We start from the raw sequence: 20,624 nt of genomic DNA, 5'->3' as shown, positions 1-20,624 counted from the left end.
TTAATCATCTATCTCACCCTGACAGCTTTTTGGTTAATTTTCTAACTATTTTACAGTAAGTCCTGTTTATAGGCCATTAAAAAGACACTGTGCTGACAAAGGGATCCAAGTTTTGCCTTACAGGTTACATTCCAGTGATATCAAACTGTATCCTTGGTGTAAAATCCAAACCACAGTTAAACAACTAACTGTGAAGCTACAAAATATGATCTTTGCTCTTATGAAATGTTTTACAGAAAACACCCAGAATGACGACTCAGCGTGATCCATATTCATACATCTGAAATATTTTTCATTCTTTGTCACATTCTTTCAACCCTCATTTCCTGTAATTATATATGATCAATCACTTAAAGGTTGCACTGCAAAAACAATCTAGAAATGAGCAAAAATGTCTTAAATTAAGTGTATTTACCATTCAACTGAGTAGGTTAATGAGATGATCTGCCAATGGAAGGAGCATTTTTATTCTTAAAATAAGATATTTAGATAAAATGCACTTGAAATAAGACAATGCTATTGTGTTTTCTTATTTTAAATGTAAATCGTCTTGTTCTATTGGCAAAGAGTCTCTTTTACCTCCTCAAATCAAGAACAAATGCATTTATTTTAAGAAAAAATGACTTATCTAGATTTAGATTTTTTTCAAGTGTAAGAGGAAAATTCAGTCGGATTTGATGAACAGAGCAGTTTTCTTCTTAGATCTTCTCATAAATCTGGTCTTTGACTAGACCATTCTAAGCTATAATTATTTTCTGAACTAAACTATGGTACTTCTGGCTTTGTGTTGTCTGACTGTAAACCTCTATCCAGTCAGGAGTTAATTCATTTAAATTCTCTACATCAGAGGAGCCCAAACTTTCTTACAGGGGTCAAACGTGCCCTAAAAGGGAATTATTGCAGTATTGGAAATATATTTATAAAAATATACTCTTCTTATATATTTTTTTATTTTTAACCTGTCAAAGTACGCAGTCAATATGCAATATTTTAATAAAAAAAAAAAAAGTACTTAAATTTCTTTTTAAAAAAACGGGGCTCGAAACCTTAAAAAATATCTTTCAAAGGAGGCCTGTTTAAAATAAAAGACAAATAATTCATCTGAAAGTTGTTTTTTCTTCATCAAGATTACTTTTAAGTATAATATCAGCAGTAGGATAGGGGTTATTCTTTCTTTTTTTAAAGTATTTATTTTTCTAGCCTACTTTAAGAAGTTAAGGAAAAAATCTAATTATTGGGTAAAAATTGCCAATTTTGGGTCTTATTAACATTCAGGTTAAACTGAAAGCAGAAAATGTGGTTTGAAAAGATAAAACGTTTGTTTTTTTCCTTTTTAAAAGAATTTTAACTGGTGTGCATCTCTTATAAGTCATGTTTTTCCTTTAAAGTTTATCAGTACTAACCGCCACATCCGATATGTGTCACACTGGAGACTCAAACAGGTTTTCTTCCCTGATTGTTCTGATTAGCTTCCAGGTCAGTGGTAAAGATGATCCCCATAGCATGATCATGCCATTACCATGTTTCATGATTGAGATGGATTTAGTTTATTTTTTTCCTGAGATTACATACAAATACACACTATTTACCAGTTAAACCTCTGTGGATAGTTTTGAACATGAGATACTATTAAGATGTATCAAAGGAGAGGAGGATATTTCAAAAGCACATCACATGTTTTAACTTTCTATTTGTCAAGAAGCTGTTGGAAATCATTGAGTTCTTAGTTTTGTAATTCAAAGTATCTAAAAAGTCCAAGAATTTCTGTGCCAGTAATGAACCGTTTCTCTACATATTGATGATTAAAACATTAAATTACAGGAACTAGATTTTTCTTTCCTCCCAAATTTAATCTGTAGCTATTTCTCCCTAAGAAAAAGAAATGTTTTATCTGTCTCATTTGTAATTTCCTTGAGGAATTACTTTTTTTAGCTACATTAGGGTCAACATTTTACTTTTTTTCTTGTCTTATCTTGGCTTCTATCGGTCCCAAAGGATAAAATGATAAACAGGACAAAGGGGAAGAAGAAAACAGGCTGATGACAAAAAGAGAGGATATGACTGAGTGAGGTGAGTTAATGAGGAGAGGAGACGGATGAGGAAGAGCAGGGAGCTAAGACACTGAAGGGAACAGAATTGTAAATCAGTAACAAATATTACACAATACAGAAATATAAGCACAAATTCACAGAGACTCTAAACCAGGGGTCACCAACCTTTTTAAGGCTGTTGGCTACTTCATGGCTACCGAGTCATAGGAAGGGCTACCAATGCTGACCTATGAACTGGAGGGATCAGTGTTCACCTACAGTAAATCTCATCCATAAAAACTCATTTTTATACTTATTTTATTCTTTTATTCATTTCTAATTTTCTTTTTAATTTTGAAACCACTGAAATATGATGAAAAAGTTAACATGATGAAATAATACATAAATGATTAAAAAGAAGAGCAACAGAATTAAAAAAAATTAAACTTAACCCACTGAGTGAGTTCTTCTGTTTTCAGAAGATGAAGAGGGCCCCCCCATGTGGTCCTTGAGGGCCCCTTGGTGCCCGCGGGCACCGCGTTGGTGACCCCTGCTCTAAACCCTACAGACTGTCATTGCAAAGGTTATTAGATTGCTTCTCTAGGGTCCTGTTCCAGGTCCATCAAAGTAACTAGAGCTGTCATGATAATTTCATTTTTTTTATTATTTTATTCATGGATAGTCTAAGCTTGTTTTCTGTACATTTTACACTCGGGTGTTTACAGAAAAAAATTTTTCTTTCTTTTTTAAATGTATTGACCACTTAGATATTGTTTACACAACAGTACACAATCAACCATCACTACATGTGCAGCTGATGCAGCATGCTACTGCCAGCATCCTCACTAAAACTAAAAAAGTTGGGCACATCAGCCCAATATATATATATATATATATATATATATATATATATATATATATATATATATATATATATATATATATATATATATATATATATATATATATATATATATATATGTATATATATATATATATATATATATATGTATATCAAACAACTTATATGGGAAATTGATAAATAAAACAAATGGGTTCGAGCAGGAATATGACTTTTTAATCCAGGGTCTATGATGAAACAAGGCCAGTGTCAGGTATTGTATACCTGTGTATGTTCCTGGCATTTGGTAGCCTGACGTAGTCCGACTCAATTCTAGTCAGAATATGAGTCTGATACTGCTCCATAGAGCTGTGATTATGGGGCGTGTTTTGAACGAACCAGGAAAAAAAAATGCCTCTGCACTCAATTGGATAGACCTACAACCAATAAGAGCAACGGAGTGCGTGACGTATGTTAAGCCAGGCATAGTTGTTGTCCACAAAAATCAAAGCGTGCAGTTTCACGCCTAGAATAAGAAGATGAGACTTGATCTGGTTTCTCTGTTCCTCTTTTAAAATTAATTTGCTGTCGATATCTTCTAGAACAGACCTAATAGCAGAATCTACACACCTCAACTCTCCAGCGGCAGCCATTATTGTTGTCACCCAAGCGCGCTTTGGTCACGTGGTTGATAACGTTACTCTTGATCATCTGTCCATCATCGTATAAAGCCCGCCCTGACAATTTGATTGGATCGCCTGACAGTGGGCTTTAATACTCGCGCTACTATGGAGCAGAGCCAGACCGAACTTCCCCGAACTCAAACCTTGTGGGCGGGACTAAGTTCGGACTGGCACCCAGGCTAGACATTTGGCACTCTGAGCGGCAATGAAAACTGACAAAATAAACGTGGATCTTTGATGATGAAAACATGACTAGTCATGGGTTTGAGTTTTCGTCAATGAGACCAAATAAAAATGTTTAAAATGCATCATTGTCTAATCTGTTACACAAGCTAAGCAGTATCAGCCATGCTGCTGCTGTGCATGACCAAAGATGGATTATGGCAGCAGCAGCAGGGGAGAAAACAACCCGGAATGGTCCAGTACTGCACGCTCAACTCCGAAAAACTCTGCTCTTCCAGCTGTGCTTGTGCAGAAGTGCGTATTTGCGCACACTTAGCTCAGAGTCTGCTCTTCACGCTCCACTCTGATGGTTCACTCTCAGCAGCATGGCTGTTCCTGCTCTCCCTTCCTAATAAACTATGTGACTGATCATCCTCTACCAAGCGTAAAAAAATCCCTTTGTCTAATGCTGCGTTCACACCGGACGCAGCAGGAGTTTACATGCAAAGTCAATGGTTGACACGCGTCAAGGCGCAGCAAAAGGTCCTGCAGTGCGTTTTGAGCAGGCGCGTTTAAGCATCTGACGCGCGTGACGCGCTGCTGCTCGAGATGGAAAAATTTTACTTTTGCTGCTTGACGCGCCGCGTCAACCAATCAGAGAAGCTGATCTGGGAGCTGGCAGAGAGACAGACACATCACTGATGATCAGAGCGCTGTGATCACTCCTCTGAAACAGTTTATTGACACTTAAAATGCAGAAATCTACCGACAGAATATGTTGGCTTTTATTATCCTGGTGCCTGCAGTTTAGATTATTTAGATGAAAAACACCTACCAGCCGCCGAGGTGAACCGCGAGGAGGCGACCCGGCCAGAGGCTGCTGTTGAATGGGATCCTACTGACAGCCCACCGCTGGTATGTGGGGGTCTGAGCAGCTCCGACAGAAATAATATTGGAAGGCAGGATTATAATCTAGATGAACTGACTGCACTGATTAAGTTTTCAGGTGGATTTTCTCACTTTAAAACATATTAAAACTACTTTATTCCCACTGTTCACAGCAAATATAGCTGCAAGGCAAAGAAAGGATAGAGTAGCTCCGCCCAACACGCGTCAGACACACTTTTGCACCGCGCAGCCAGAGCAGCAAAGCTGCTTCAGCCGCGCATCAGAACTAACTGGTACAAGCAGCAAAAAGGAAGCAGCAGACGAGATTTTGCTGCTTTGGCTGCGTCCGGTGTTAACGTAGCATAACTATCAAGATTTAATTTCTTCCAGTTCACAAGAGGTTATACTAAACATTCTTTCATTTCTATCAAAAGGAATCCTTAAGTTATATCCAAGGAAAATATTTCATTGCATACTTTTTATTTTTGGATAAAGAAACAGGTGAAAAGGTACATAGATTACTGAATATTTATCTCTAATTTTTCTCATTTCTATCTATTTAAATATGATGTAAATGTTTCCTTATATTGTCATTAACAATTTTTTTATGTTTCCTTTGAATATGTCAACATTTTAGTTAGCATATTCATTCTGTTTAGGTCTGAATTGCCATGGTATTACAAGGATATTATGTAGGTTCTCTCTGTATTTTTTTTTTATATCAAAATCCTGTCAAATTTAAATCTATTTAGACCCCTGAGCAGAGGTAACAAAAAGAGAAATTCTCAGAAATCCAGCCAAAACTGCCAAAGCGGAAAGAAGAATGTTTTTGTTCTTTGCTTTTTTTAGAGCAATGAAGATTTTATGGATCTGTGTGTAATGCATGATTCATGGTAGATCAGGAAGTGTTTGCTTTATGATGGAAACCTTGTATTTCTAAAACCATTCCTTTATTGTACACTTCTTTAACTTATCTGTCTGCTATATTAACCAGCATGATGTGCTGAACTATCTGCTATTTTCACAGCTTTTGTGAGACACTTTTCTATAAGTTGGGCATTTATTCACAAAAAAGTTTATTTGAATTCTATAAATCAAAGTTTTATGCTCAACAGCAATGATGAACTGCACTGCAGCAACTTTTTTTTGCTAAATAAAACTAGACTAAAACCTTTTTAAATTTTAGTCGACTTAAACCGAATAAAACTATCACATATTGTAATGACTAATATGTGACTAAGACTAATCATAGTTTTCGTCCTGAAGACTTAAGAGTAACTCTATATTTATAAGATTAATTATAATCATAAGACTAAATCTAAGATGGCTGTCAAAAACAACGCTGAGGAAACAGGCAAAGATGGATTTCTGTCATCAGCAGACATACTCTGATTACGCTGCTGTCCATTTTATGAGAGATGGGGAAAAAGCTGAGTAGAGGGTTCCATGTTGTGGAAAAAATCTCCTCCTGAATGTGAATAAAACAACAGAGATGATTGTAAGTTTGCAAAGAAACAGGAACTGGTTAAACACTATATTACCATCATGAAGAGGATGTTGCTGTGGTGGATAACTGTAAATAACTTGGTTAGATGCTACTAAACTGGGATCTAAGTGATATTATTGTGGAAAGTGATCTCTTCTGCCATCATCAGGAGTGGTAAAACCATCAGAACAAATGGTTCTGTTCTGGGAAACCCCTGTAGAACTAGAGATGATTTAACAAATAAGATTTTTCACAAAGTAAAGAACATGGTGGACATCCCTCAGTGTCTCATTAAGAAGCTTCTTTAGATCCGCTGTAAAACAGACCAAAATAGGATCATCTTCCTACCTACTCCCATTAATTTCTGCAACAACTCTTTGATAAAACTTATATAATATAAATAACACTAATATTTATTTTCCTTTTGGGATTAAGAAAGTACTTCTGAATTAAACTGATGTGAAATAATACTGTTCTCCAGCAGAGGGGGCTGCAGGACAACATGTGGCAGCAGATTCCTCTTGTTCCTCCAGCAGTTCTTTCATTACTACGCATTAAACACAGCAGCAGTCTGGTCTGAACAGCAGTACAGATGTTAACTTTTTCCCTGCTGCCTTTATTTCTCAGAGGTAATATTCCACGACCTGATAACTCATTTGTTTTTATAGATCTGTTCATTAGTCATCTATAGTAAAATATATTTATATTTTTACTTTACACAGCAGTCAGACTATATTCTTTATGTTAAAGTTAACGTCCTATTTTTTGTATATATAATGTAATTGCAGTGAAGGTGGTAAACTCAGCTTGTTCACTTCTGTGCTAAATCTTGCAAACAAGACAAACAGAAAGCAGCAGCTCAGCTCACCAGTCAGAAACACTGCATCTTGAAAAAGAAAAAAAAGTTGAAAGCATGCAAAGATATTTACCTGGTTATATTTCAATTTTACATGTTTTTTCTTAGGTGGGGTCTTTTTAAAATACAAATATTCAACATGCCTCACAGAAATTTTGGTCTTTTCCAAACTGAGGTAGCAGTAAACACCAATTTTAAGGTTTTCATGTTTGTTTAGCGCTGAGGAATTTCTGCCCTACATCACACATAAAGCAGAGAACCCAGTGAATGAAATAAATACTACACAAGGAAGACTACTTTAGGAAGATTGTTCTCTGTGATGTTTGCAAACCAGATCAAATCCAGACATTTAAATCCAGTGCTGTAAATCCACCAGCAATGAAAACACTCAGGGACATTTATAAAGACCTTATTCTTTTTTAATTTTAGCAGCAATAATTTGTTTCAGTGACCTTTTACAGGAAAGGTTTGTTATAAATGTAAGACATGTAGAAAAAAAGGCAAGAAAGTAATTTCAGGTAACTACTCAATAGCAACATCCTTTACTATCCTTGTTGGTATTTATATGTATGGTGCACTGCATGTCACTGATTGTTACTTTGGGATCACTCTGCCTCTTTAATTTATCTTAAGTTTAAGGATTTAACATTATTTTACCTAAAATGTATATTTTCAGGATCGGAATAGATAAAAAAAAAAAAAAAGAAATTAAATAAATAAAATGCTTTATGATCTAGTACAGAAAAAAAATGCAGGTAGATAAACCTAGCCAATACAAGCATGTTCTAGAAAAAATTTACCAGTTGGGCCAGGGTTGGGTCGGCATTTTTTTTTTTTTTTTTTTTTTTTTTAATGGAGGCACGGAAAAAGAATAATAAACACGAAAAAACATAAAACCGAGGTTGCAGAGCATGTGAAAATAGTGACCCTATTTAAATATGGCAGCTTGAAGCTGACTGTGATTTCTTAAAAAATGTTGAAATAATAAACTGGTTATAGGGATGAATCAGTTACATTCTCTTCTGTTGGTTTATATGACATTGATTTGGAATTACACAGCAAAGACTGATCTAAATATGTAAAAATTGTATCAAAAAATTGTATTGTGCACTTGCCTTTAATTCAAGATAACATGATCCATCAAATGAATAAATACTTTTGCTCATAAAATGATTTAGTAATGATGCACTTGATAAGAATATTGGAGTTCTTATTTTGAACATGGATCATTTTATTCAATTGGTAAAACAAATCAAGGGAAAATACATTTATTTCAAGAAAATTAATTTAGATGAACATTTTTGTTCTATTTGTTTTAATAGAACAAAAATAGCAGGACTATGGAGGACTGAAACACAGCCCTTCCTCATTTGCATAATGAGGCAGAAATGCAGACAGAAATGTAAACACGACAGGCAGAAATAAATAGCATTGAAAAAATGAATAGGGTAAAAAAAAAAATACAAAGGAAGAGTAAAACAGACAAAAATATAACAAAAACATAACAGATAAAAGCACATAAATAAACACTTAAAAATAGGTAATTAATCATTAAAGTTGAAGATTATAACCATCAATAAATAAATACGGTACTTATTAGAAAGGCAAATAATTAAAGAAGCTAATTAAAAGGGATGTGTTCTGTATAATTTCATTTCTACCTACATTTATCTGTTTATTGTATGGGGGGGCAATTAATTGTATGCTGATTTATTTTTGGAGCATTTATTTATTTCTGTATTTATTTTTAAATATGGCAGAGTTGGTCCTCCATACAGGACCTGAAGGGACGTTGGCCCCTGATTGCTCCTATTGCGCTATTGGTAAATAATAAAGAAAAAAAAGCACAAGAGCAGCAGCATTTAAACAAAACAAAAAAAAAGAGGGGATTGTTATTTCATGTGATCTGTCGCCCCCATCAGGCGGAAAGCGGTAGTGCTACAATCGGCCACAATAGGCGGTGGGAGTGGACAAACCTGAGCCGGTGTGACTTCACCGCGATCAGTCTGCTTTGGGCTGATACCGTCCTCTGTCCGCCACACCGAGCTGAACCCGGAGCCGCTCTCCGGAGGAAGGATGTATTGATCCGTCCGGCTGCAGAGAGCTTCTCCAGCTGATCCCTCCATGCGTCAGCTGTGGGAATGGATCAGGAATCCGCTGCGGCCAGTTTGATCTCTCTGACTGAACATGAGCAGAGGTTTTTCTCAGGTCTCCTCGCTCTGTGCCAGGCTGACGCTCCGGGAAAACTGTCGCCCAGCAAAGTGGCGGAGCTGTTCAAGGCGTCTCAGCTGCCTGCAGAATCCCTGCATAAAGTGAGTGATCACATGTTTCTGATGAGGTGAGAGAGGCTGCGGCTGCAGCCTGCGCCCCAAAGCTGACCTCCTCTATTATAAGACAACAAACATCAATGTTTTATAGGTAACGCTCCTGCTAACATGCATCATGTTATCATATCTATCTGGTTGGACGCCTCCTTACAATCATCAGCATCTCCTCTGAGTAGCAGTCAGGTGTTCAGGCCCTTTTATTTGCTTTTATCTGTGATGATTAGAGGATTTCCAGCTCGTGTGAAGCTCTGGAGTAAAGATGCTTTTGTCATCAGCTGTTGATAAAAGACCAAATGTTGGAGGATCCATCACTTCCTGCTGTTTGCTGACCTGCAGTTGTGTTAACATCTACTTCTGTTAAGGTGAAGTGAACCATCACGATGATCATCAGGCATGATTATCATTTTTTCAGTCGTGTTGTTATTTATGATTGACAGGAATCACTAGACTGATGTTCACAGTGATAAATTAAACCAAAATAAAGATTTAAACATGTTACATAGGGGTTAGATTCATTTTCAAAGCTTGTGTCTCCTTCCAAGCACCAACCTTAGTGTATTTTAGAGCAATCGTTAGGTCAGTTATAGCTAAAAGCTTGACGCCTTTGACTATTTTATCCTTAAATGTAGTAGAAAGGTTGGATCTGAGTTACTTTCTTTATTCTTGCCACAGATTCTTTATTTGATATTGGTCTGGGCTTTGACTAGGCCATTCTGACATATGAATACGATCATATATGAACCACTGTCCAACTGGAAAGGGAAAGTATGCCCAAGTCTATTCTGCCTCTAACGGTTGTTTTCCTATCAACTCTGACCAGCTGGTCCCTACTTGAAAGATGATCCCCACAGCATGACGCTGCCAAGCTGTGTTTAGACAGATAGTGTTTTCACTTGTTTTGTTCTCATCTGAGACCAGCATGTTTACTGTGTCCTATATGAGATGGAGCGGTCAGGTCTTCTTATGGCTTTATCTAAAACGATGAGACCGTAGGAATGCTGCTGCAACCTACTGTCTCATCAGTTCTAGGCTTTATTTTTATTTCTTTAAAAAAAAAAAAAGAGAGAAAAACTTGCTCTGAGAAGTACGGAAGAGGATTAGGGCCACTGGAAAAAAAAAAAAAAAGTAAACTGATTTTTAAATTTTATTTCAGTTTAACATGGGAAAAAAGTCAGAATTCTGACATTAAAGTCAGAATTCTGAGAAAAAAGTCAGAATTCTAAGAAAAAAGTCAGAATTCTGACTTTAATCTCAGAATTCTTAGAAAAAAGTCAGAATTCTGACTTTAATCTCAGAATTCTTAGAAAAAAGTCAGAATTATGAGAAAAAAGTCAGAATTCTGAGAATAAAGTCAGAATTCTGAGAAAAAAGTCAGAATTCTGAATTTTTTCTCAGAATTCTGACTTTTTTCTCAGAATTCTGAGATTAAAGTCAGAATTCTGACTTTTTTCTAAGAATTCTGAGATTAAAGTCAGAATTCTGACTTTTTTCTTAGAATTCTGACTTCTTTCTCAGAATTCTGAGATTAAAGTCAGAATTCTGACTTTTTTCTCAGAATTCTGAGATTAAAGTCAGAATTCTGAGAAAAAAGTCAGAATTCTGTCTTTCTGACATTCTGACAATTCTGACATTAAAGTCAGAATTCTGAATTTTTTCTCAGAATTCTGACTTTTTTCTCAGAATTCTGACTTTTTTCTCAGAATTCTGAGATTAAAGTCAGAATTCTGACTTTTTTCTCAGAATTCTGAGATTAAAGTCAGAATTCTGAGAAAAAAGTCAGAATTCTGACTTTAATCTCAGAATTCTTAGAAAAAAGTCAGAATTCTGACTTTAATCTCAGAATTCTTAGAAAAAAGTCAGAATTCTGACTTTAATCTCAGAATTCTTAGAAAAAAGTCAGAATTCTGACTTTAATCTCAGAATTCTGAGAATAAAGTCAGAATTCTGAGATTAAAGTCAGAATTCTGAGAAAAAAGTCTGAATTCTGACATTAAAGTCAGAATTCTGACTTTTTTTCCCATACTATACTGAAATAAAATAAAAAAAAAATCAGTTAACTTTTTTTTTTTTTTTTCCAGTGGCCCTAATCCTCTTCCGTAGAGAAGAGATTCTAACCACCTGAGCTGTGGATTTCTGTACCATGAGCCACCTGGCTGCTTCTGTCACTCTTTTCAGCCTGAGGTGTTGATTGGATAATCATATATTGGGAGGTTTATAGTTTTTCCAACTCTTGGTCCAAGATCTGTTAAAAAAGTTTGGATATTATTTTGAAACCAAATCTTTTTCAGGTTTTCCCCTCCAGTTTTTGCCTGACCTGCCTGCTGTGTTTTATGGAAGCTGTTCATTCTGTAATGTTCTCTAACAAACATTTGAGGCCTTTACAGAGCAGCTGGACTTTTATCGGTGCTAAATTGCAAATTGGTTTTATTTACTTATTAGTTGTCTTTTAAAGTAGGGCTGCAACTAGCGATTATTTTGCAAATCGATTAATCTGTTTTTATTTTCGATTAATAATCGGATAACCAAATGTTCCTTAAAGAAGACTTTTTGCTAAATTAAACCAGGTGAAAACAAAACGTTTCAACTTGAGGAATTCTGAATAGAGCATTTTGACTGACAAAATGTTTAAAAAAATTTTTTTCTTTCACAATTTTGGTTAAATCACTGCCCTAATGCAGAGGTCTTCGACAGGAGGTCCGCAACCCCTAGGCGGTCCACGGAGGTACTACATGGGGGTCGTGAAAGTTTTGGTTAAGTCTTTATTTTTTTTTTTTTCATATTTCCCCCCTGCAATTTTTTCCACTAATTAAAATGTTTTTAAATCCACATTAACATGAATTCAACACACTGAAGTAAACAGATAAATGGAGGCAGAAGATGTCTTTCAGTCATCAATGCACACATTCAGAGACACACAGGAGCTCTTTCAAGCTGGACACCGTTTCATTCACAACACCTGTCCCATCAACCAGGAATCACAATCAGAAATACTTTAAAGGAGAATTCCGGTTTTTAACACTTTTAGCCCATTTTCTGTAGTGTCCAGGATCAAATCGAATGATCGACACCAAAATTTTGACAATTGGTCCTGTCTCTGCTTTTTGGCTCATGCAGAATCCCCCCCTGGCTGCTTCAGAATGGCTTCCATAGTGCATGTCCGATAATGTCCTTAAAACAACCTTAAACGTTCTTTTTTTAAAATATGCTACTCAGAAGAAGAAAAACCGTTCCTGTCTTGTTTTATTTAGCATTTTGTAAATCCCAGAACTATTTTTTCCGATACATCACAACCGCTTATAAACTTCCGCTTCCTGTTCAAATCTGAAGCGTTGCACACTCCAGACCACTAGTTGGCAAACGTCTCTATACACTCCTCCTCAGTATATTCCGGTTCAAAACGGTATCCTCTACCGTCAAACTCAAAGTCCAATATGTCCTCCTCAAGAATCCACCTTTCGTATTCCATTTTCAGAGTTTTTTAAAGTGTTTAACAGAGACGTTAGCACCTCGACGTCGGAGTACACAGAGTGAAGCGAAAAGACTACAACTATGCGTAAACAGGCCCCATTTCCGTTTCCGGTGGCGGAGGGATATTGACTATTCCAACAGAACTCAATGGGATTTACAAAATGCTAAATAAAACACTACAGGAACGTTTTTTCTTTACGAAACTTTTTTTGGAACGTCATTGAACAGCGCTGACGACCCGGTGAGTAGCATATTTTAAAAAAAGAACGTTTAAGGTTGTTTTAAGGACATTATCGGACATGCACTATGGAAGCCATTCTGAAGCAGCCAGGGGGGGATTCTGCATGAGCCAAAAAGCAGAGACAGGACCAATTGTCAAAATTTTGGTGTTGATCATTCGATTTCATCCTGGACACTACAGAAAATGGGCTAAAAGTGTTAAAAACCGGAATTCTCCTTTAATAATCCCAGGGAGGAATTACTTCGTTACATTACTCCATATGTAATAGAGTGACTAAAGGACCAGTTTGATAGAACACAATTTCATACAATATATATAATTAGGGGGTTCCTGCTCCATCTCACCATCAGTTTGGGGGTCCTTGGTCTGGAAAACCTTGAAGACCCCTGCTGTAATGGATTGCTCTGTCAGCTATAGACAAGTTTTACAGTCTCTATTATTCCAATAATCAGTTAATCACGATTAATTAGATTAATGTTTCAGCCCTAGTTTGGAAGCAGTTGGTTGCCCTGAAGTTTATTTTTGTGGTATTGGAGTATAGGGGGTATAATATGAATGCATGCAACACTCAACACATTTATAAATAACCTTTTTCTGTCATGTGAAATCCCCAAAAATACTTTCAAGTTGAGAGTTGTAGCATTTTGCGTTAAAAGTCACCACCCATTAAAGAGCTGAAAATGCCTATGATTATACAGTATTTAAATAAATGGCTATCGTCTCAGTAGCGAGTATATTAGAGAAGGATCTCATAGTTAACCTTCTGATTTTCGCTGACACATTACAGAAAGAGAAAAACATTTCCCTCAGCCCTGATGATCCGCGCAGCACGTTGCTGCCGTTTCATGACACACTCTGTCCCAAAAGAGCCGGCACTCCTATTGTGCGTCTGTGTGGGTGTCAGGAAGTTTGGCACCGAGCTGCTTTCGCTTCCTTCCTGTCCGGCCTGGAAAGCCGCCACCTCTTGGGGGTGATTGACACAGAGGCCTGTGAGCCGCTGCTCAGCGCTGCTCCAGGATGCCTGCAGGATCAGGATCATCGCTGCTTTCTCAATTCTCATCAAACATCATCAGAGGAATAGTTTTTTTGTTGTTTTTTTTTTCCTGCCTTTAGCAGATTATTATGCATTACTGTTAATATACTCTAATGTCATAAAAGAATATCTAATTTGCTTGCTTACAAGGATACAAGGATCCTTCTGTCTAACTTCTGTTTACTGCTGATAAGTAGAAAGGTCTGACACTTCCTCCTGCTGCAGAGGAACAAGGCGGAACATGATGATGCAGATGGACTTTGGGTCAGGCTTCTGTTCACTGAGATAACTTCATTATTTTCACCTCCGATCCAACAGAGGCTCCCCGAAACCTTTTATCAGGGGACCATGATAACATTCCCAGCAGGCAGTGTTTGTGCTCAGAGGTATGCTCAGCTACCAAGGGCTGCCAAACCGGTCCGGCCGAAGAATATCTGAGCTCCATTCTTGTGGTGTTGTCATTTCCAGCTCCGGCATTGCATGTGTTAGCTCAAGAACTCAGATCCTTTACTTTTTGTTTAATGAATGTGTGACAGTTTCCAGCCAAACTTGGGCCTCAGCAAACGGTCTAAAGATAAAACTGAGGGTGGATTCTGTTTTAGGTGCTATGTGAGTAGAGAAATACATGAAACTGAAAATGTTTTTGGATTTTTCTTATAGGTTAAGGATAGTGTGTTGCCATTTAGTTAATCCCAGAACTATCACACTACTGTTAGATTTAGGATTATTCTCATTCAACAAAGATACCATTCCATATCCGTTCCAATGGAAATTAGAAAATTATATTCAGCGGCATTAAAACAACATCAAACCCTTCTTATAATTTGAGATTATAACCAGATTGTTGTTTTCTCCCACTTTTATTTATTCTATTTTTTTTTCTCCTCGTGATGAGCTCAACCTCTTTGCCATCACCCCAATCTGTCGCTCAGATTCTCCATCTCCCAAATCTGTCGCAGTTATTTATCTGACACACCTGAGCCAATAAAGGCTTATAATATCATAAATGAGAAGCAGAGTATGTTTTAAAGTGAACGATTTGGCTAAAACGATGGATTAAATGGAAGTAATTATACCCGAGCAGCGGGCTAATGATGAAAAGATGAATTCATACAGCTGCAGATGAACACTTGATGATACCAAAGTGGTATCACAGTCTGCATGCTGGTGAACACCTGCTCTATCTGCTTCAAATCAGAACTCTCTGGGCCGCCTTAATCAAATAATTTCATTGAACAAGCTAGGAGATTTTTCAACCTGCAGAAGTGACAATAATGCATTACCTACACAGGAGATGCCAGCTGAAGTTGAGATGTTTAGTTTTATATTCTGCACTGTATGCTGTTTTATACGCTCTTTATGGTTACCCATGCTTAATATGAAAGGTACGGTGGCTGGGAGGTGCAAATCAACTAATTTAAAATCGAAAAAACTTTTACAAGTTCCAAAACAAATTATCAGAAAACAAATTTACATAAACCCTTTTACAAGTTCCAAATGATAATTTGTTTTGGAAACTGTAAAAGTGTTTTTTAAAATTAAATTTTTTTTCTGAAATTATCATTTCTTTTGGAACTTGTAAAAGTGTTTTTTTTTTAAATGGAAATTTGTTTTCTGAAATGATAATTTGTTTTGGAACTTGTAAAAGTTTTTTAGATTTTGTAATGTTGGTTTGCACCTCCCAGCCACCATGAAAAGGTGATTTAGGAATACAAATGCATCCTTCTGGGATTTTGTGGAAAAAAGAGGCAATACAGCATATCTCTGGCAACTAACAACTAGGGATGCACGATATAATCGGCTCCCTATCGGTATCGGCCTTAAAACTGAATATCGGACATCGGCCACCCCACCGATATTTAACCCTATATTTGATCAGCTTCTGAGTTTCTAAAGTCTAAAGTCTTCCTCAAAAACGTCTTTTTTACAGACTTAAAAACTTCTAAAGACGAGGGAAAAAATATTGATACATTAAAATATCCCAATATCTTCATATGCTGATATATTGCCATTTAAAAACACCATATCAATCTCTTTTACTAATGAAATATTGCTATATGTCATCGTTATGCTACGAAATCCCCCGAAAATTCACGAAATTTTGCCATATTTTTATGTTGATATATTGACGCGGTATCGATCTATTTTACTAACAAAATCTCACAAGAATTTGCAAAATATCACGAGAGTTTGTAACAGAACGATGAAATTTAACGAGATTTTGAAACTTAAATAGATTGTTTTTAAAAATCAATTTGATATCAGCATATGAAAATATATTTGAGTATATTATTTTTCAAAGTGTCAGAAATGGATAACAAAGCTGCTATTTTCAATGACTACTTATTTTTGTCCAGCTTTAACATCGGCATCGATATCGGTTATCGGCTACATGAGTTTTAAAATATCGCAATATCGGATATCGGGCAAAGTCCCAATACTATGGGGACATCCCTACTAACAACATTTCCTCAACAAAATCTAATAAAAAAATAAAATAAAAATATACTTTTGTTTCTACTCATGGGGTGAGAATTCAGGCTGTGGTTTAGGTTTAGGTCTCCTAACCAAAGCAAAGTAAGCAGCCCTTTGTTGTTAGATTTCCTATATTGATGGACCTTGCAGTAGACCATAAGTCAACTTCAATTAATTTACCATTAATATAGTAGTCATAGCATGTGTGAGACGTCTCTTTGGCATGTATCAATAAACAAATTTATTGTACGAATCATTTTGTGGCAGACAGCTCTAGTTTATAACCAAAACGGTCATGTGCACAGCTTCGACAACTGCTATGTTGGGAAATGCGAAAGGTTAGTAAATGGCAAGCACAAGTCTAAGGAACAGTAAGTTTGTTCAGGTCTCTAAAGTATGTTTTGGAATTTATCAGAATAAAAGGTGAGGGATCTTCTGGACAGGGCAGATTTAGTTTACTGTTTAAATTCTATATTTTTCTAAATATTCCCTGATGTTGTAGGGGTCAGGGTTTAGTGCTCTATGAAAGTAGGTCGAGCTGCCTTCGGTTGGAGCCGCTCAGAGCTTTCATCTTGTGTTAATCTTCATCTGTGCAGACAGAGGTTTTGCATAGTGAAGTATGAGATTAGGTAAAGCTATTACTGCCTCATTGTTGGATCATGTTATAACCGTTGTCCGATGAACTGCCCAAAAATGGATTTGGATCAGGCAATATTCAGCCTGATCGGCTCTCTCCAGGGGCTAGCTGGTTGGAAACTCAAAAATAAGTTTGTCAGATCAGGCTCCTCTCATGTGGCACCAACTACCAGTTTTAGTCCATGAGGCAGACACACTGTCTACTTTAAGGGTCGGCTTAAAACTTTCCTTTTTGATAAAGCTTATAGTTAGAGTGGCTCAGGTTATTCTATCTCTATAGTTATGCTGCTATAGGCTAAGACTTCCGGAGGACATAGGGACCCCCATTTCATCATTCTGCTTAATTCCATCTCTATTCTCCCACTCTGCAGAATCTGTTAGTTCAATCTCTAACATTATGCTCTCTCTCCATCCTGGAGAGAAATATCAGCTGTTCTGCTGCCATCAACACCTTTGTTTATAGATGTTGGAGATCGGCCTGTTTTCCAGTGTAGTCCTGTTTCTCTGACCGTGACTGGCTGGATGTGCTCTCTTCGTCCTCTGGCATGGGAGTTGGCTCAGAGCTCGTCTGCCTGGCTGTGTTTCCTGGATGGGGCCGCCTTTTAGAGTTGCTTTTTGTATCTCTGCTTCTGTCTCCTGTAACCCAAGTCAGCTTCAGCAGATGGCCGATTCTGCTGGAGGTTTCTTCCTGTTAAAAGGGAGTTTTTCCTCTCCACTGTCGCTACAAGCATGCTTAGTGTGAGGGATTGCATTCAAGTCAATGGGTCGATGCAATCAACTGGTTTTCCTTAGATAGAAAAATTTAAATCAATTTACTGGATGATCTGGTGAACTGTAAAGCACATTGAGATGGCTCTTGTTGTGAATTGGCGCTATAGAAATAAATTGAATTGAAATTCAACGCTGATCAGTTTGGACTGGATGAAACATTCTCTGATACAGAAGTTGTTACTACAAAAGGTTACTTTTCCTCTGTTTTACTGAGGTGTTTGAAAGCAAAGCCAGAGGACCTGCTCCTAGAGATATCCAGGCATGTCTGAGGTCATTGAGCCAGCAGGAGATAGCAGGGCTTTCTGCTGAGGAAAAGTACAGCAAAGTTGTTCTGATTAAATGTTTGGGGCTTTTAACGTCTTGGCGGTCAAGGAACATTCTGGGTTTTAAAATGTTTGTAGACTTGTAGGAATCTCTGAATTAAAGTAAAGGATTTTCCTTCTTAATGAAATTCAGTGACTGTTTTAGCATTTCTAACCCTGTTCATTTCTAATTTAAGGTACCGAAGAAAAGCTTAGAATATGTGTTATCTAACCTCTTACACCCTAAGGGGGTATAAATAAATTTCTGCCTGACAAAAACACACAAAAGTAAATAACTTATAGCCTCAAAGCTATTAGATTTAAGAAGAAACTTTTGGTACGTCTGTAAAGGTAAGATGTCATAGAATGGTTTTCTGGTGTCAGCACCATTGTAGCTTTGACCCTGCCTGAAATATTAGGGACAAAATACAAAATATTATGCATTTTTTTAACCTCGCCAAAATTTTCTTTGAAATAAACATTGCAAAACACTACCAAAATATTATTTATAGCACAAAAAAGTAGTACAGACTTTCAAATCTAAATGTTGTGTAAAAATATACCAAATTTGGACTCAATCAGATGAATCATATTTATTTTAGAATGGTATTAGTGAGAAATTTCTTAGGCGGAGAGGGCATTTTGGCACATTTATCCAAAAATTTCACCAAACTGTGCCAAATGTGTTTTTTACATCAATACTGGGGGTTTGGTAAAATTACGAGGTCACGTAGCAGCTGGACCCGCCGGTGGGTCCGTAGGGTTCAAGGGGCTAATCTTTATGTCTTTGTTTTAAAATAGCATAAATCATCACTGTTGCTCACTAAAATATGTTTTAAATGTTCATAATCATCCAAATTAAGTGGGTCAAACACAAGCAGATGCAGGATAGTGTTATGAGGATGTAAGCAACTCTTTCTATGTAACTCCCAACAATACAGAAAGTAACTGCTGTGGTGGAGATACTTTATCTACGCTAACATGTTGGCATTTTTCCATCGGTAATGAACACATCTACCTCCTCAGGACAGATAGTCAACTTGTCAGGCCGGTTTGTCAAGGTCTTTGTCGTTGTGCCAGGAATAATTTCCTCCTCATCAGTCACAAACACCGCAGACCTGACCTCCACTGTGCACTCTTATCTCTGGCTTGTTTTGGATGTCCTCTCATAATTAAAGCTGCTGTATGACTACAATGCAGGTCAGACAGTGAATCTCTTTTAAGGCAGTCGGAGATTCATGATCCCGGACAGCCACATTCAACTTCACTAGATGGGGACATAAACAGTCGCTGGGAAATAAATTTTGTGAAGGGCTTGTGTTCTAGAAAGAATTTTGGCAAAGTTAGTCATCTTTAATGTCAAAGGTTGCATGACAGGAGATAATCTGTTGTTGCCAAAAGAAAAGAGAAGCTCTGGAATTTGCCTCTTTGTTTTGGTGTTAAAAGTCAGTTTTATTTTGCAAAGCTGATAGGGATGATTGAAACATTTTTAATACAGAATTCATTTACTTGTTATTTTTTGAACAACCATTTGATTACGGATGATATTTTTATTAGATCAGACACTCACACCAGTGTGTGAGAATACTCTGCCTTGAAACAGCAAGACACCCAGCTTCTTTCTCATTAACTTACCTGCCTAAAAGTGGCTGATCTACTAAAATTATTTCTAGAAAACCCAACAACTAACCCACAAAAGAATCCAAAAAAATCTAAACCTCAGAGATAAAAGGACTCTTTACCAGCCAATACAACTTGGTGGCAGCTTTTCTACTATGCAGGGCTTAAACAATCGTATTAATCAATTATTGAAATAATTGTCAACTAATTTAGTTATCGATTAAACGAGCCCCAGCTGCTTGGCTACACTGGCGCCACGGGGCCGTCTGACCATCATCAGTAGACAATGCGAGTGAAGTGTCTTTCCCAAGGACACAAAGACAATGTAAACTGGAGCCTCAGACAATGAGTAATCATTACCTGGAGTATAGAGACTGTAAAATATGCCTTTAGCTGACAGAGTGACTCATTTAGAGCAATAATTATATCAAAATACTAAAAAAAATATATAAATTTGTTGCATATATTTAAAAAAACAAAAACTTTTCTATCTGTCAATATGCTCTATCCAGAGCTCCTCAAGTGGAAAAGTTTTAGTTTAACCTGGTTAAATTTTGTTTAAAAAAAATCTCCTTTTGCCATCCGATTATTAGTTGAAAAAAGAATCAACAGATGAATATATTAGCAAAATAATTAGTTAGTTGCTGTCGTACTTCGTAGTAGTACAGCCGAACCAGCAATATTTACAAAGCCTTTAAATGATCTGATAGGATCTGATCTGCAGAGCTAAGCACCATGCCCAAAAACTGTACCCAAGTAAGAGCGGCACCAATTCAATGGTTTTTTTTTTTTACTCAAATAAATG

At 36.7% G+C, this 20,624-nt stretch overlaps 1 protein-coding gene across 2 annotated transcripts in view; it reads left to right on the top strand.

Annotated features, from left to right (window-relative positions):
* The first annotated feature begins 8,930 nt into the window (after window positions 1–8,930).
* reps2 (RALBP1 associated Eps domain containing 2) overlaps window positions 8,931–20,624 on the top strand; it is a 34,549-nt gene continuing 22,855 nt past the window's right edge. For both annotated transcript variants that reach the window (XM_038275919.1, XM_038275918.1), the window contains exon 1: window positions 8,931–9,258. In XM_038275919.1, the coding sequence (XP_038131847.1) occupies window positions 9,088–9,258 (171 nt within the window). In that variant the 5' untranslated portion in view covers window positions 8,931–9,087. The remainder of the gene's footprint in view (window positions 9,259–20,624) is intronic.

The sequence above is a fragment of the Cyprinodon tularosa genome, unplaced genomic scaffold (genome assembly GCF_016077235.1).
Source record: "Cyprinodon tularosa strain WSP-4 unplaced genomic scaffold, ASM1607723v1 ctg98, whole genome shotgun sequence".
Classification (NCBI taxonomy): Eukaryota; Metazoa; Chordata; class Actinopteri; order Cyprinodontiformes; family Cyprinodontidae; genus Cyprinodon; species Cyprinodon tularosa.
The sequence above is the reverse complement of the archived record's forward strand: the minus strand, read 5'-3'. Positions and strand labels throughout refer to the sequence as shown.